This window comes from Petromyzon marinus, unplaced genomic scaffold (genome assembly GCF_048934315.1).
Source record: "Petromyzon marinus isolate PM22_M1 ecotype Great Lakes invasive population unplaced genomic scaffold, UKy_Petmar_22M1.pri1.0 PM_G_Scaffold_39, whole genome shotgun sequence".
Classification (NCBI taxonomy): domain Eukaryota; kingdom Metazoa; phylum Chordata; class Hyperoartia; order Petromyzontiformes; family Petromyzontidae; genus Petromyzon; species Petromyzon marinus.
In genome coordinates, this window is record NW_027422972.1 from 2,043,798 (window position 1) to 2,060,388 (window position 16,591).

The window sequence follows — 16,591 nt, forward strand, 5'->3', positions numbered from 1 at the left end:
AAGTGAGTGGAGTTTGTGTGATCTCCCCCTGTTCTACAGTGTGAGTAGAGTTTGTGTGATCTCTCCCTGTCCTACAGAGTAAGTGAGTGGAGTTCGTGTGGTCTCCCCCTGTCCTACAGAGTGACTAAGTGGAGTTTGTGTGATCTCCCCCTGTTCTACAGAGTGAGTGAGTGGAGTTTGTGTGATCTCCCCCTGTCCTACAGAGCGAGTGAAGTTTGTGTGATCTCCCCCTGTCCTACAGAGTGAGTGGAGTTTGTGTGATCGCTCCCTGTCCTACAGTGCGTGAGTGGAGTTTGTGTGATCTCCCCCTGTTCTACAGTGTGAGTGGAGTTTGTGTGATCTCTCCCTGTCCTACAGAGTAAGTGAGTGGAGTTTGTATGATCTCCCCCTGTCCTACAGAGTGAGTGAGTGGACTTTTTGTGATCTCCCCCTGTTCTACAAAGTGAGTGAGTGGAGTTTGTGTGATCTGCCCCTGTTCCACAGTGTGAGTGGAGTTTGTGTGATCTCCCCCTGTCCTACAGAGTGAGTGAGTGGAGTTTGTGTGATCTCCCCCTGTCCTACAGAGTGAGTGGAGTTTGTGTGATCTCCCCCTGTCTTACAGAGTGAGTGGAGTTTGTGTGATCTCCCCCTGTCCTACAGAGTGAGTGGAGTTTGTGTGATCTCCCCCTGTGCTACAGAGTTAGTGGAGTTTGTGTGATCTCCCCCTGTCCTACAGAGTGAGTGAGTGGAGTTTGTGTGATCTCCCCCTGTTCTACAGAGTGAGTGGAATTTGTGTGATCTCCCCCTGTTCTACAGAGTGTGTGAGTGGAGTTTGTATGATCTCCCCCTGTTCTACAGAGTGAGTGGAGTTTGTATGATCTCCCCCTGTTCTACAGAGTGAGTGAGTGGAGTTTGTATGATCTCCCCCTGTTCTACAGAGTGTGTGAGTGAAGTTTGTGTGATCTCCCCCTTTCCTACAGAGTGACTAAGTGGAGTTTGTGTGATCTCCCCCTGTTCTACAGAGAGAGCTGAGTTTGTGTGATCTCCCCCTGTTCTACGGAGAGAGTGGAGTTTGTGTGATCTCCCCCTGTCCTACAGAGTGAGTGAGTGGAGTTTGTGTGATCTCCACCTGTCCTACAGAGTGAGTGAGTGGAGTTTGTGTGATCTCCCCCTGTCCTACAGAGCGAGTGGAGTTTGTGTGATCTCCCCCTGTCCTACAGAGTGAGTGGAGTTTGTGTGATCGCTCCCTGTCCTACAGTGCGTGAGTGGAGTTTATGTGATCTCCCCCTGTTCTACAGTGAGTGAGTGGACTTTGTGTGATCTCCCCCTGTTCTACAGTGTGAGTGGAGTTTGTGTGATCTCCCCCTGTCCTACAGAGTAAGTGAGTGGAGTTTGGATGATCTCCCCCTGTCCTACAGAGTGAGTGAGTGGACTTTTTGTGATCTCCCCCTGTTCTACAAAGTGAGTGAGTGGAGTTTGTGTGATCTCCCCCTGTCCTACAGAGTGAGTGAGTGGAGTTTGTGTGATCTGCCCCTGTTCTACAGTGTGAGTGGAGTTTGTGTGATCTCCCCCTGTCCTATAGAGTGAGTGAGTGGAGTTTGTGTGATCTCCCCCTGTCCTACAGAGTGAGTGGAGTTTGTGTGATCTCCCCCTGTCCTACAGAGTGAGTGGAGTTTGTGTGATCTCCCCCTGTCCTACAGAGTGAGTGGAGTTTGTGTGATCGCTCCCTGTCCTACAGTGCGTGAGTGGAGTTTATGTGATCTCCCCCTGTTCTACAGTGTGAGTGGAGTTTGTGTGATCTCTCCCTGTCCTACAGAGTAAGTGAGTGGAGTTTGTGTGGTCTCCCCCTGTTCTACAGTGAGTGAGTGGACTTTGTGTGATCTCCCCCTGTTCTACAGTGTGAGTGCAGTTTGTGTGATCTCCCCCTGTCCTACAAAGTAAGTGAGTGGAGTTTGGATGATCTCCCCCTGTCCTACAGAGTGAGTGAGTGGACTTTTTGTGATCTCCCCCTGTTCTACAAAGTGAGTGAGTGGAGTTTGTGTGATCTCCCCCTGTCCTACAGAGCGAGTGGAGTTTGTGTGATCTCCCCTTGTGAGCCGAAGACACACACACAGGCAGAAACAGTCACAGACATACACAGCGACACACACAGACAAAGATGACAAAGATCCTCCTTGTAGCCTGGGGCAAGTGCTGTTAGTGAGCACCAGACAGACACAGAAAGAGAGAGAGACACAGAGAGAGAGACACACACACAGAGACACAGGCATATGTACAATCTCGTGCCACTCACTTTCCATCAAGGGCAGGACCACAACCGCGACCCAACGTGAGGATCGCGACGGCGAGGATGAGAAGGAGAATCTCACACGGAGGAGGTAGCGGTCACAGGGATCGTCCAGCGCCAAGGAGACGTCGCACCGTGTCTCCGTTGTGGAAGCGCAGACGGTCTGCCAGCGGGCTCGTCTGAAGCTGCGCAGACAGAGACACAGGGAGGAGTGGTGAGGGTGGTGAGGAGCGAGTGGGTGAGAGAGACGTGTGTGTGTGAATGAGTTGGTTGGTGGATGAGTGGGTTGGTGAGTGAGTGGGTGAGTGAGTGGGTGAGTGAGTGGGTGAGTGAGTGGGTTGGTGAGTGGGTGAGTGAGTGGGTTGGTGAGTGGGTGTGTGAGTGGGTTGGTGAGTGGGTTGGTGAGTGAGTGGGTGAGTGGGTTGGTGAGTGGGTGAGTGGGTTGGTGAGTGGGTTGGTGAGTGAGTGGGTTGGTGAGTGGGTGAGTGAGTGGGTTGGTGAGTGGGTGTGTGAGTGGGTTGGTGAGTGGGTTGGTGAGTGAGTGGGTGAGTGAGTGGGTGAGTGGGTTGGTGAGTGAGTGGCTAAGTGAGTGGGTGAGTGAGTGGGTGAGTGAGTAGGTTGGTGAGTGAGTGGGTTGGTGAGTGAGTGGCTGAGTGAGTGAGTGAGCATCTCACAGTTTGCTCTGAACTGTGTATGTAACATTCAAGAACGTTGAGTTGGTCGTGGTCGTGGTGGTCGAGTTGATGGTGAAAGGATCAACAAGTGGGGGTCTATCCCCTCCATCCCCACTGGGAGCCGCTTCAACGGGGTCCCAGCAAAGGGTCGCCAGGAGGTCTCGAGACTCCAAACGAACATTCAGTGGGAACAGCGGAGCTGGGCAGATGGGGAAAAAACACTCAAGAGTGCGCTAACCACTGCACCACCACTCCCCCCACACACACACAGTGCGCTAACCACTGCACCACCACTCCCCACTCACACACACACAGTGCGCTAACCCACCACCACTCCCCACACAGTGCGCTAACCACTGCACCACCACTCCCCCCACAATCACACAACCTGGCACCCGATTTATCGACCACCTCGGGCTCTGCTCACCGTGGCTGCTGCACGTGACGAGGTGGTGGAGGAGGAGGAGAGGCAGGATGAAGGGGAAGAGTAGGCCAAGTTTGTAGAGTTTCGACATCGCCATTAACTCCACACGCAGCCACGTGGCCGCCTCACCCAAGTCACGTACTGAGGAAATCGATTCAATGTTAAATTAAAAACTCGGATCGATTCCTGTGGGGATAACAAATGCGAATCGATAGTGGTCAAAAATGTTGCCGATGGCATCGATCCACATTGGGACTGCATTGGAATTGACGTTGGTCGTGAGTGTAAAATGGAATCGAATACATTTTCGATAACATGGGAATTGATTATGGCGATTTGTTCTAATAACATAGGAATCGATCTAGCCAGGGATTTAAAGCGCATAGAATCGAATCCCATTGGGATACCTACCATGAGAATCGATTGTGTTAGAAAAGGAGAGCGTTTAGAATCGATTCCTATTGAGAATGAATCAGAATCAGAAAGGGTATTCGCCATGAAAGTTCACACCGACACGGAAGTTACTTTGGCAGGATGGTGCATACATTCAACATATAGGAATCTAAAATCCTAAATAAGTTTTAAACAAGTCTTACTATTATAATAAGGGTTAAAAGTCTAACTAACACCAAGGGGCTGAAGTATATAAAATTGAATAAATATCGAATATAAAATAGCTTTAAGATATAATTTCAAAATAAAAAATACAAATAGGTTAACATAGTTAATATCGGCAAGGTTTCATTATGTAGATAAAATGTTAACAGGCCAGCAGCAGATGGGAAGAAACTGTTTTTATGGCGTGAGGTTTGGGTCCTGATCGACCGAAGCCTTCTGCCGGAGGGGAGTAGCTGAAACAGAGTGTCCAGGGTGGGAGAAATCGGCCATAATCTTCCTCGCTCGCCTCATGGTCCTTGTCGTGTGCAGGTCCTCGAGGGTTGGTAGATTGCAGGCAATTACCTTCTCAGCAGTGTGGATGATACGCTGCAGTCTGCTCTTGTCCTTGGCAGTGGCAGCAGCGTACCAGACGGTTATGGAGGATGTGAGGATGGATTCAATGATCGCTGTATAGAATTGCACCATCAGTCTTTGGCAGGTTGAATTTCTTCAGCTGCCGTAGAAAGTACATCCTCTGTGCAGTCTGCTTAACAGCGGATGTCAAACAAACCACTGTGTCACTCACAACGCACATTGCATGTTGGTGTCACGGTCAAAATTGTGGCAATTCCAGTAACACTATCCAGAAACTCCACAAGGGAGATGACACGTCAATGATCGCCCCCTACCGACAGACTCATGCCACGTGCAGGCCGGTGCAGGGCCACCTTGTGCCACACAGGGGCAGCTGCCACTAGGGGGCGCCCTTCCATTGTTTGAGATGAGGTTCGATACGAAACACCGAGTTGCTGAGGCAATTAGGCAAGCGACTTATGAGTGCAAATGTTGTTTATAACGTAGTGAATGCTTGGGAGCTTAATTGTCTCTCGCTCCTGCTCACAGATTTACCCAGCCCACAGCTCCACAGATACCAGCCGCTCCTCCTGGGCAGGTTCGGTTACGTACGGTGCGAAATAAGTTCCAGATACACACAGAGAGACTTACACAGATACACACACAGATACACAGAGATACACACACAGAGACACACAGATACACACACAGAGACTCACACAGAGACTCACACAGATACACACACACAGACTCACACAGATACACACACAGAGGCTCACACAGATACACACACAGAGACTCACACAGATACACACACAGAGACTCACACAGAGACCCATAGATTAACAAGGTTGGATAGTTATGGTGCGAAAGAAGTTATATACACACACAGAGACCCATAGATTATCACGGTTGGCTACGTCCGGTGCGAAAGTTACAGATAAACAAGTTTGAGTCGCGGGCCGTGGAAGTTGACCGGGCACGTGTTGCTACTGACAGTCGTTGAATACGGTTGGATAGACGCTGATAGACACACATAGACAAGACAGGCGGACACAGACAAGAGGAACACAGAGACGACAGAGATACACAGGCAGAGAGAAACACAGAGGCAAACAGATGAGACAGACGGACAGGGACAGAGAGATGTTGAATCGAATACACTGAACTCGCTCCATTGAAAGAGATTCCTCGATCTTCGCAATGCCCGGAAGTCGTTCTTATTCTTATTGATTTAATTGCGTGTGGTGTGTACGTGCAAGCAATGTGGGATATCGATGTACACAGATATGAACAAGATCAGCAGACAAGACGTCTTTAATTTAATCGGTCTCTCCACGAAACAAAGGAATGTTGAACACGAAATATAAATCCCACGGCCTTCGTGCGAGTCCATAATTACTGCAGCATTGATTCAGTGCAAGCCAACTGTGGACCGGTTTTGGTGGACACTGTGTGTGTACACTATGTGTGTGTGTACACTGTGTGTGTACACTGTGTGTGTGTACTGTGTGTACACTGTGTGTGTGTGTACACTGTGTGTGTGTACACTGTGTGTGCAAGCCAACTGTGGACCGGTTTTGGTGGACAATGTCTCAACAGCAGTGGGGCTTGCTTCAAGCCATGGTTGTGAACATCCAGATGTTAATCAGCAAGGAGCATTTCTAGTCCAAGTTCGACAAAATCTACGTCAACACGTAAGACAAAATTATAATTCGTGTTGCAGAGAATGTATCTCCTCTACGTGTAGCTTTAAGGTGGTATGCCTTGTAACTGATGAATGATCAGAGTGTGCTTCCTATTTCAAAGACAATGAGTTGCTCCAGATGCTTCATGAAACACAAAAATACCGTTTGACCTGTATCACAAAAAACAACGGGTCTCACCTGAGTTATCTGTACAGGTTACTTCCAAAACACACACACACTTTGTCCTAACATCACATATTCAATGTTTGACCCTTATAAATGAAATGATGCATGTACACACAAAATCAGACAAGCGTTCATTCTGAATTATTGACAGGCATTTTAACAAAATTTCATTACTGCAGTGAAATGTACTGCAACAGATAACATCTGATTAAGAAGCTATTTGAAAAAAAATACGCACGGTCTGCTTAACAGTGGATGTAAAACATACTATTGTGTCATTCAAAACGAGTAGGCCATTGCATGCTGGCGAATTCTAAACATTAGCGACAAATTACATAACTGAGATGAAACATCAATCATCGCCCCCTACTGACAGCCTCTTGTTCACATACTCTTTGGTTCTTTGAGTAAAGTCACGTAGGTAGACAAAATAATAATAGATCACGACGTTTCGATCGTAACACAAGCGGTCGTCCTCAGGCCGAAAAAATAATAAATGCAGGCCGGTGCAGGGCCACCACCCTGTGCCACACAGGGGCAGCTGCTACTTGGGGATGCTCTTCGAGTGTTTCAGACGAGGTACGACACAAAACTCGGAGATGCCGAGGCGATTAAGCACACACCGTGTAAAAGCAATTACTATAACATAGTGAATGCTTGGGAGCTTATTGGCTCTCGCTCCTGGTCAGAGATCTCCCCAACCCACAGGTCCACAAAGACTGGCCGCTCGCTCTTACTCTGCAGGTTGAACCTAGGAATTGAGTGTTCAACTTCACATTCTTGTCATTAAAGGCCTGTGACAAAGGTGCATCTATTGTAGCGACCATCTCAAGCGTACACATCTATCGGGCCTCCATTTGACTTTGTATTGTCTAGGAGCAAGTCCACCCACACCTCCACTTCCACAAACTGCTGGGAGTTGCCTCGCTCTGCCTCACAGTCAGAATTCTCCTCCTGCTTCACGTTGCCTCCGTCGATGTGAAGGTCCGATTTTGGAGTTGAATCTTCATCTTCACATTTCACCTTCACTTCTTCCCTCTTCACCATCACCTCTTCCCTCTTCACCATCACTTCTTCCCTCTTCACCATCACCTCTTCATATTTCACCTCGATAACTTTAAAAGTGTCCAAGCTGGGATTTTCGTCCGGTTCGTGTTTCATGAGGGATGGGCTCATTGCGGCACTTTGACTTTCACAAGCTGATTTCAGACTGCACTCCTTGTGGATCTTCTGATGCTTCTGTGTTCTCTGGTGTACTTGAAGAGTTGATGAACCTGCAAATGCCTTCCCGCACACACTGCAATGGAAGGGTTTCTCTTCTGTGTGTGTTCTCTGGTGTGTATTCAGAGTAGATGAATCTGAAAATGTCTTCTCACACACACTGCACTTGAAGGGTTTCTCTCTCGTGTGTGTTCTCTGGTGTACTTCAAGATTTGATGAACGTGCAAACGACTTCCCGCACAGAGTGCACCTGAAGGTTTTCTCTCCTGTGTGTGTTCTCTGGTGTTTTTTAAGAGTAGATAAATCTGAAAATGTCTTCCCACACACACTGCACTTGAAGGGTTTCTCTCCCGTGTGTGTTCTCTGGTGTGTTACAAGATTACATGACTGTGCAAACGCCATCCCGCACATCGTGCACCTGAAGGGTTTCTCTCCCGTGTGTGTTCTCTGGTGTATTACGAGATTATATGACTGTGTAAACGCCATCCCGCACATCGTGCACCTGAAGGGTTTCTCTCCCGTGTGTGTTCTCTGGTGTGTTACAAGAGCAGATGACTGTGCAAACGCCTTCCAACACACAGTGCACTTGAAGGGTTTCTCTCCCGTGTGTGTTCTCTGGTGTATTACAAGATTACATGACTGTGTAAATGCCTTCCCGCACACAGTGCACCTGAAGGGTTTCTCTCCCGTGTGTGTTCTCTGGTGGTTCTGAAAAACTGATGACCAAGCAAATGCCTTGTTACACACAGTACATTTGAAGGGTTTCTCTCCTGTGTGACTTCTCTGGTGCCGTGTCAAATTTCCAGTCCGGTCCGTGCTGTATGCACGCTGGTCGCATTGTTGACTTGTCATACCGAGCTGCTGTGCTGACTGCCTTTGCTCCATCAGACCAATTCTGTAGAGGAAGCGTCAGCTGCAGACAGAAAAAAAGAATATCCACACCATCTACACGTCAGGTACAGAGGAATGCACACGTGACTTACACGTCTATACTTATTAATATATTCATGATGTAGTGAAAACATTTCCCAAATTCATCAGATTTGATGAACGTGCAAATGCCTTCACGCACACACTGCAACTTGAAGGGTTTATCTCCCGTGTGTGTTCTCTGGTGTACTTTAAGATGTGTTGACTGTGCAAACGCCTTCACGTACAGAGTGCACCTGAAGGGTTTCTCTCCACGGGCTGTTAGGGCACACAATGAGAGGGAAAATGTCATTAATATGCCTGGAAGCCTTCATATCTTCAAGATGAATGTTAACCCAAAACTCTAAGCACACAATTTCGGCTGTCTGACTACAAAAGGAATATTTATGAAAGCTAAATTCAGCTGACATAGCAAAGGGTGTTGAAAACAATACTATTTGTGTTATGCAGAAATTAATGTTCAATCACAACTTAGAGGTGTGAATCCAGGCTCAGATGTCCTTGAATGCTGGGATGAACAGATCCGACATCAGCTGAATGTGTGTGCTGTGTTCGCCTCCTGTTTCCATTCTTATAAAGAGTTTCAGAGGAAAACAAAAAAAACTATTGTTTTGATATAACCTCCGTGTTCAATAGAGTTAATAGATTTTACTGCAAACACAAACTTGACACTGTCACACACTGCCATGAGTAAACAGGTGGTGGTGTGACCAGAACCATGCCTGGCCACCTTCATCTGCTCAGCATTAATTCTTCCTCACTCCACCAAGTAATGAATCGAGGATCAATCAACATAGCCGAGGCTATCCGTGTCTCTGTCTCTCTCTCCCCGTGGTGAAGGTGTTCCCCTCCACACATTCAGAGTCAACAGCGGCACGCGCTTAGCGTCTTTGACCGATAGATACATTGACACATATTGTTGGTTCTTTCAGTAAAGTCACGTAGATAGAAAATAAAAATAACAGATTATATTTAATAAGATAAAGACCACTTGTATTGCGATCGAAACGTCGTGGGTTTTTTGCTTTATTTAAAAAAAAACATTTATTTTAATTTATTATCTTATTTAATTTTCTATCTACGTGACTTTACCGAAAGAACCAAGAATATTAATTCCTGCAGTCACCAAAGTTTTAAGTCAAAACATTCACACACGTTGACAAAGCCTCACCTTGTGTTGTTGTGGGCAGGTCGCTTCTGATAACAAGAGCGGTATAGCAGCTCAAGCGGGCTTGGCCTGCTAACAAAAGAAAATAAAAACTGCGTGAATATTTACAATAAAACAAAGTTACAAAGTGGCGAGCCGGGTGAAGACAAATTAAACTTAAGCGAGATAATTAAAGTAAACGCAATCAGGCGAGGGCAGGAGGCAAGGCCCCGCGTGGCTAGGCCCCGCGTTGTAAAGTTCCAACCTGGACATCGATTCCCATGCTCGCTGCTACTCAACTGACATCCCTACGAGAGAGAGAGGCTCTACCTTGGTAAACAACAACAACCACCACTACCACCATGAGAATTTCTCACCTCGGATTTCAGTGCAAGCGCGGATCCGCAGCCTCCTGTTACCTCGCGACGTCACGTGGGTAAGCAGGTAACATGACGTCACTTCCGGGGTAAGAGACACACCCCTCCCATAATGAGCGGCTCTGTAACTGAATAAATAATAATCTTAGTTTTTTCGGTAAAGTCACGTTGAAGGGAAACAACAAAATAATAAAAAATATATAAAACAATAAAAAAATTCTCACGACGTTTCGACCATAACTCAAACGGTCGTCTTCAGGTGTGTTGGTTTGCATAAATTTATTTTTAAACACGGTAGGACCAACACCTCGGCCGTGGCAGATCATTGTTCTAATTCAGTAGGCTCACATGCCATTGACTTTTCCAAGACAGAGGTTCTTTGTAAGCCATCTGGCTTCCATGAGAGATTCGTTCATGAGGCTATCCACATATACAAGCACAGAGACAATTTCAACTGAGAAGATGGATTCTATCTTAGCAATCATTGGAAAGATTTGATAAACCATTTCAGGTCTTAATTGATTGTTCACGCTTACAGGAGGCCTACCCACCTGCTGGGAGGCCTCCCAGCAGGTGGGTAGGCCTCCCAGCAGGTGGGTAGGCCTCCTAGCGGCAGGTGGGTAGGCCTCTCCAGCGGCAGGTGGGTAGGCCTTCCAGCAGGTGGGTAGGCCTCTCCAGACACGCTCCTCCCACAATGAGCTGCTCCGTAACTAAATAAATTAGAGAATTAACAAATTATGCTAATGTGACCCGTCGCAAATAAACTCGCGACGGCTTTAACGGATACATTATGTTAATGAGTCACCGTCACTGGGCGTAGCTTTGCCCAAATAAGGATTGCCACTGGGACGCAATCGGCAGTGACCCAAGCGCAAGGTGACGTCACGCTCAAGAGCGCGGTGGAATACCTTGGTGACATGACGTCACTAGCGAGGTACACCTCCCCCTGGCGTTTCACGCCGATGAAGTAATGCTGAGTGGTGACGTCACAGCGGGATTGGAGTTTAAGTTGATTTAGATTAATTTTCATTGCTCCCTCCCTTGGGTGCGTGGGCTCAGCTACAACAACAACGTGGACATTATTGTGTATACACTGTGTGTGTGTACACTGTGTGTGTACACTGTGTGTGTGTACACTGTGTGTGTGTACACAATGTGTATACACTGTGTGTGTGTGTGTACACTGTGTGTGTACATTGTGTATACACTGTGTGTGTGTACACTGTGTATGTACACAATGTGTGTGTGTACACTGTGTGTGTACACTGTGTGTGTACACTGTGTGTGTGTGTGTACACTGTGTGTGTACAATGTGTGTACACTGTGTGTACAGTGTGTGTGTCTACACTTTGTGTGTGTTCACTGTGTGTGTGTGTACACTGTGTGTATGTACACAATGTGTGTGTGTACACTGTGTGTGTACACTGTGTGTGTGTACACTCTGTGTACAATGTGTGTGTGTACACTGTGTGTGTGTACACTGTGTGTGTACACTGTGTGTGTGTACACTGTGTGTGTACACTGTGTGTGTGTACACTCTGTGTACAATGTGTGTGTACACTGTGTGTGTGTGTACACTGTGTGTACACTGTGTGTGTGTGCACTGTGTACACTGTGTGTGTACACTGTGTGTGTATACAATGTGTGTACGTACATGTGTGTGTGTGTACACTGTGTGTGTGTACACTGTGTGTGTGTACACAATGTGTGTGTGTGTACACTGTGTGTGTACACTGTGTGTGTAATGGGGGGCACAGGTGGTGCATTGGACGGTCATCTCAGTCAGTCGACCCATGACATTTTTTCATCAATTTATTTTCAATTTATTATTTTAATTTGTTATTATTTTATAATGAAAATGTTAATTTATTATTTTTATATTTTATTTTTCTATCTACGTGACTTTACCGAAAGAACTAGGAATATGGTAGCGCATTCTCTATTCGTTGCCGAGGTTCAAATCCGACAGGCATATCTGGCTACCCCAGTAACATTCACCACAACATGCGCAGTCTGCTTAACAGCGGATGTCAAACAACCCACTGTGTCACTCACAACGCACATTGCATGTTGGTGTCACGGTCAAAATTGTGGCAATTCTAGTAACACTATCCAGAAACTCCACAAGGAGATGACGCGTCAATGATCGCCCCCTATCGACACTCATGTCCACGTGCAGGCCGGTGCAGGGCCACCTTGTGCCACACAGGGGCAGCTGCCACTAGGGGGCGCCCTTCTATTGTTTGAGATGAGGTTCGATACGAAACACCGAATGCTTGGGAGTTTAATTGTCTCTCGCTCCTGCTCACAGATTTACCCAGCCCACGGCTCCACAGATACCAGCCGCTCCTCCTGGGCAGGTTCGGTTACGTACGGTGCGAAATAAGTTCCAGATACACACACACAGAGACTCACACAGATACACACACAGACACTCACACAGAGACTCACACAGAGACACACACAGAGACACACACAGAGACTCACACAGAGACTCACACAGATACACACACAGAGACACACACAGATACACACACAGAGACTCACACAGAGTTTCACACAGATACACACACAGAGACTCACACAGATACACACACAGAGACTCACACATAGACTCACACAGATACACACGCAGATACACACACAGATACACACACAGAGACTCACACAGACACACACACAGAGACTCACACAGATACAACAACAACAACAACCGCCATTCGCCACTAAGTGGCGGTGACGTCACCACGACGCTTGTGCCAGGCTATGTGCACCCTGAGGCCACGTGAAGTGTCGAACGCCCGCTGGCAGGAGGTCACGGGGCAGACCCAGGTGCCACGGGTCGACTGACAGAGATGACTGGCTGATGCACCACCTGTGCCCCCTACTGTGCCAACCTGCTGTGCTTTAGCCACCCGGCGCTCCGCTCGCTGTTGTGAGCGTCGCTCCTCCGCCCTCCGTTGTTGTTGGAGGGCGACTGCCTCCAACTGCCCAGTAGCATCCTTCACGAGCCTCCTCCACAGAGGCCGATCTTGACACCGCTGGTACCAGTCATCGGCAAGTCCACTCTGCTCCACGTCCTCCTGTACCACATCACTCCATCTCTTCTCTAGCCCGTGCCGCGCCCGCTTAGCCCCCTCAATCCGGCCAAACAAAAGCTGTTTCGGCATGCGGTGGCTGGGCATGCGGGCTACATGACCCAGCCATCGCAGCCTTGCCTGCCGGAGGAGCTCACCGATGGGACCCTGCCCAGATCTTTCAAGGATTTGTGAGCTCCTCACACAATCCAGTCTGGTTAAACCCAGGATGGATCGTAGGCAGGCCAGCCTAAATGTTTCTAACCGGCGTAGATGTTCCATTAGGGGGGTCCACGTTTCGCAAGCGTAGAGAAGGGAGGGAATGACCGTGGCCGAGAAGACCTGAAGCTTAGTGCGGAGCGACAGACCAGGTAGCGTCCACACAGCGTTACGCAACCGATGAAAAGATATTGCCGCTCGACTGATTCAGAGTGAGACCTCTGCTGTTAAACTGGAGCCAGTCATAAGCACACTGCCCAGGTATGGGAAACTCTCCACTCTCTCCACAACTGCCCCATCACCGATTGGGAGTTGTGGGGGTGGAGTGTCCGTTGGTACAAAATACCCAGGCAGGTGCTTAGTTTTGGTGGGGCTGATGGTAAGGCCCCACCACTCCGTGGCACACTCAAGTTTCAGCAGCAGCGCCTCCAATTTCTCCTCTGAGTGAGCTGCTATTACCAGGTCGTCGGCATACATAACGTGGTTGACCAATAGGGAGCCATCCCTTGACCGCACCCGGGCATCGATCAGCCTCCCATTCTACCTGTACCAGATGGAAATTCCTCGGGTACAGCTACTGAAGGCTTCACGAACTACGTGGTCGAAATAGATGTTAAATAATGTTGGAGCCAGAGGACATCCCTGTTGCACCCCAAGGTGTACAGGGAATGGCTCTGACTCCCGGCCACGTAGTTTTACCCGGGCCCGCTCACTATCATGAAGGTCCTTAATGATCATGAGCAGAGGCTCAGGGATTCCGAAAATACGAAGAACAACCCAGAGCCCAGGCCTATTGATGGTATCATAGGCCTTGACCAGGTCAATGGAGCAGAGATGTAGGTCTTGTTGGAATTCCCTACACTTCTGCTGTAGCACACGGGCAGAATATATGGCATCTGTTCAGGACCGCCCTTTCCTGAAACCGTATTGGAGCTCCGCCAGCTTCTCCTCAGTGTGCCTAGCAAGGCAATGTTGAATAATCCTTGAGATTCCCCTGTAGTTGTTACAGTCTGTGCGGTCCCCCTTCTTCCAATCCTGCAGAACCCATCCAGTGGTCCAGACTGTTGTTATGATGTCATGTAGGGCAGTCTGTGCACAAACGCCACAATCCCTCAGCATTTCGCTTGTGAGATCATTTCTGCCCGGTGCCTTTCCTGGTTTCAGGCTCTGGATCGCCTTCAGTACTTCCTCAATGGATGGCACCTCAGCCAGCCACTCACAGGGAGTGACTTCTTCCTCCAATATTTGAGGCACCGCAGCCTCAGCAGGGTCATCCCCACTTTGTCCCATGATGTTTTCCAGGCTGAGGGATTCCCCCTCCCCCAGGACCTCACAGAAATGCTAAGCAAATCTGCAAACCTGTTCCTGGGGGTCGGAGATCGGATCACCATTCTTTCCCCTAATGATGGTAATAGGTGTGGCGCTGCAGGTTACTTTTTTGATGGAGTTAAATAGAGATTTGTGATCGCGGGCCATTGAGGCAGACTCCATCTCCACAGCAACCCGCGACCACCACCCATCCTTGCAGCGCCTCACGGCTCTCCGAACCTCCGAGCGAAGGCTGCGGTAAGCCTCCTCATTCTCCGACGTGGGATGCTGTAGCCGATTAGCATGGGCCTGTCGCTTTTTCTCAACCATCCTGAACACCTCCTCTGTCAGCCAGGGTCTCTGGGGAGGTCTGGACCGCGTACCCAAAGCAGCCATACACACACACAAAGATAAAGATCCCCCATATAGCCTTAACAGACTGTAGGGGCAAGTGCTGTTAGCGAGCACCTATGAAGGTCGGAACGGTACACGAGGGGGTGGGTGGCCAGCACCACGCCCGACCGCCTTTGTCTCCCTAGTGGCAATGTTTACACACCGCACCAGGTACTCATTTGAGGCTGAGTCGACCTAGGGGAGGCCCAGGACCGGTTCAGATAATCGTTACTGACGGTGTTGGCCGTGAGTGGGAATCAAACCCGGGTCGCCGGGTTCGTAGCGCAGCGTAGCGCTAACCGCTACACTACCGCTCCCACACACACGCACACACATACATACACACATACACACACACACTCAGACACTCGCACTCAAACACCTTTGTACCTTCACCTCCACTCTCCCTCACACACTGTGAGGAGCGCCCCCACGCACTTCACTTGTGCTCATCAAAGACCAAGATCCCCTGTAGAGCCTTCAACAGACTGTTGGGGCAAGTGCTGTTAGCGAGCAGCACCTATGATGGGCAGGCGCAGCGTACGAGGGGCTGGCGTGGCCAACACCACCACCACGCCCGGATCTTTCATGCTCACACCTTCACCCACTCATACATGCACACACACTCACACTCTCCTCTCACGCTCACCTTTCCTCTCCCCACCCCCTCTCCCTCACACACTCACTCACTCACCACTCCCCACACACCCACCCACCTCTCCCCACACACTCACTTATTCACCTGTCACACCCACACTCACCTCTCCACCACACACACACTCACCCCCCCTCACTCTCACCTTCCCTCTCCCCACCCCCTCTCCCTCCCTCCCTCCCTCTCCCTCATGCACTCACTCACCTCTTCCCACATACTCACCCACCTCTCCCCACACACATCCACACTCACTCACCTCTCCCCACACACACACACGCACTCACTCACCTCTCACACCCACACTCACTCACCTCTCCACCACACACTCACTCACTCACCCCTCACACCCACACTTACCCACCTCTCCACCACACACACTCACACTCACCTCACCACACACACACACTCACCTCTCACACCCACACTCACCCACCTCTCCACCACACACACACACTCACTCACCTCTCACACCCACACTCACTCACCTCTCCACCACACACACACACTCACCTCTCACACCCACACACACTCACCCACCTCTCCACCACACACACACTCACACTCACCCACCTCTCCACCACACATACACTCGCTCACCTCTCACACCCACACTCACTCACCTCTCCACCACACACTCACTCACTCACCTCTCACACCCACACTCACTCACCTCTCCACCACACACTCACCCACCTCTCCACCACACACTCACTCACCTCTTACACTCACACTCACCTCACCACACACACACACTCACCTCTCACACCCACACTCACCCACCTCTCCACCACACACACACTCACCTCTCACACCCACACTCACTCACCTCTCCACCACACACACACCCACCTCTCGACCACACACACACTCACCTCTCACACCCACACTCACCTCTCCACCACACACTCACTCACCTCTCCACCACACACACACTCACCTCTCACACTCACACTCACCCACCTCACCACACACTCACTCACTCACCTCTCACACTCACTCACTCACCTCTCCACCACACACCACACTCACTCACTCACCTCTTACACCCACACTCACCTCTCCACCACACACACGC

General features: G+C 49.3%; 1 protein-coding gene across 1 annotated transcript in view; it reads right to left on the reverse strand.

Moving 5' to 3' along the window:
- The window catches only part of LOC142916490 (uncharacterized), a 108,925-nt gene extending 105,415 nt beyond the window's left edge, over nucleotides 1-3,510 (reverse strand). Inside the window, exons 1-3 of the mRNA XM_076061621.1 lie at nucleotides 3,368-3,510; nucleotides 2,941-3,139; nucleotides 2,273-2,451 (exon numbers count right to left, since the gene is read on the reverse strand). Coding sequence (XP_075917736.1) covers nucleotides 2,273-2,451; nucleotides 2,941-3,139; nucleotides 3,368-3,461 — 472 coding nt within the window. The 5' untranslated portion in view covers nucleotides 3,462-3,510. The remainder of the gene's footprint in view (nucleotides 1-2,272; nucleotides 2,452-2,940; nucleotides 3,140-3,367) is intronic.
- Nucleotides 3,511-16,591: the final 13,081 nt, after the last annotated feature.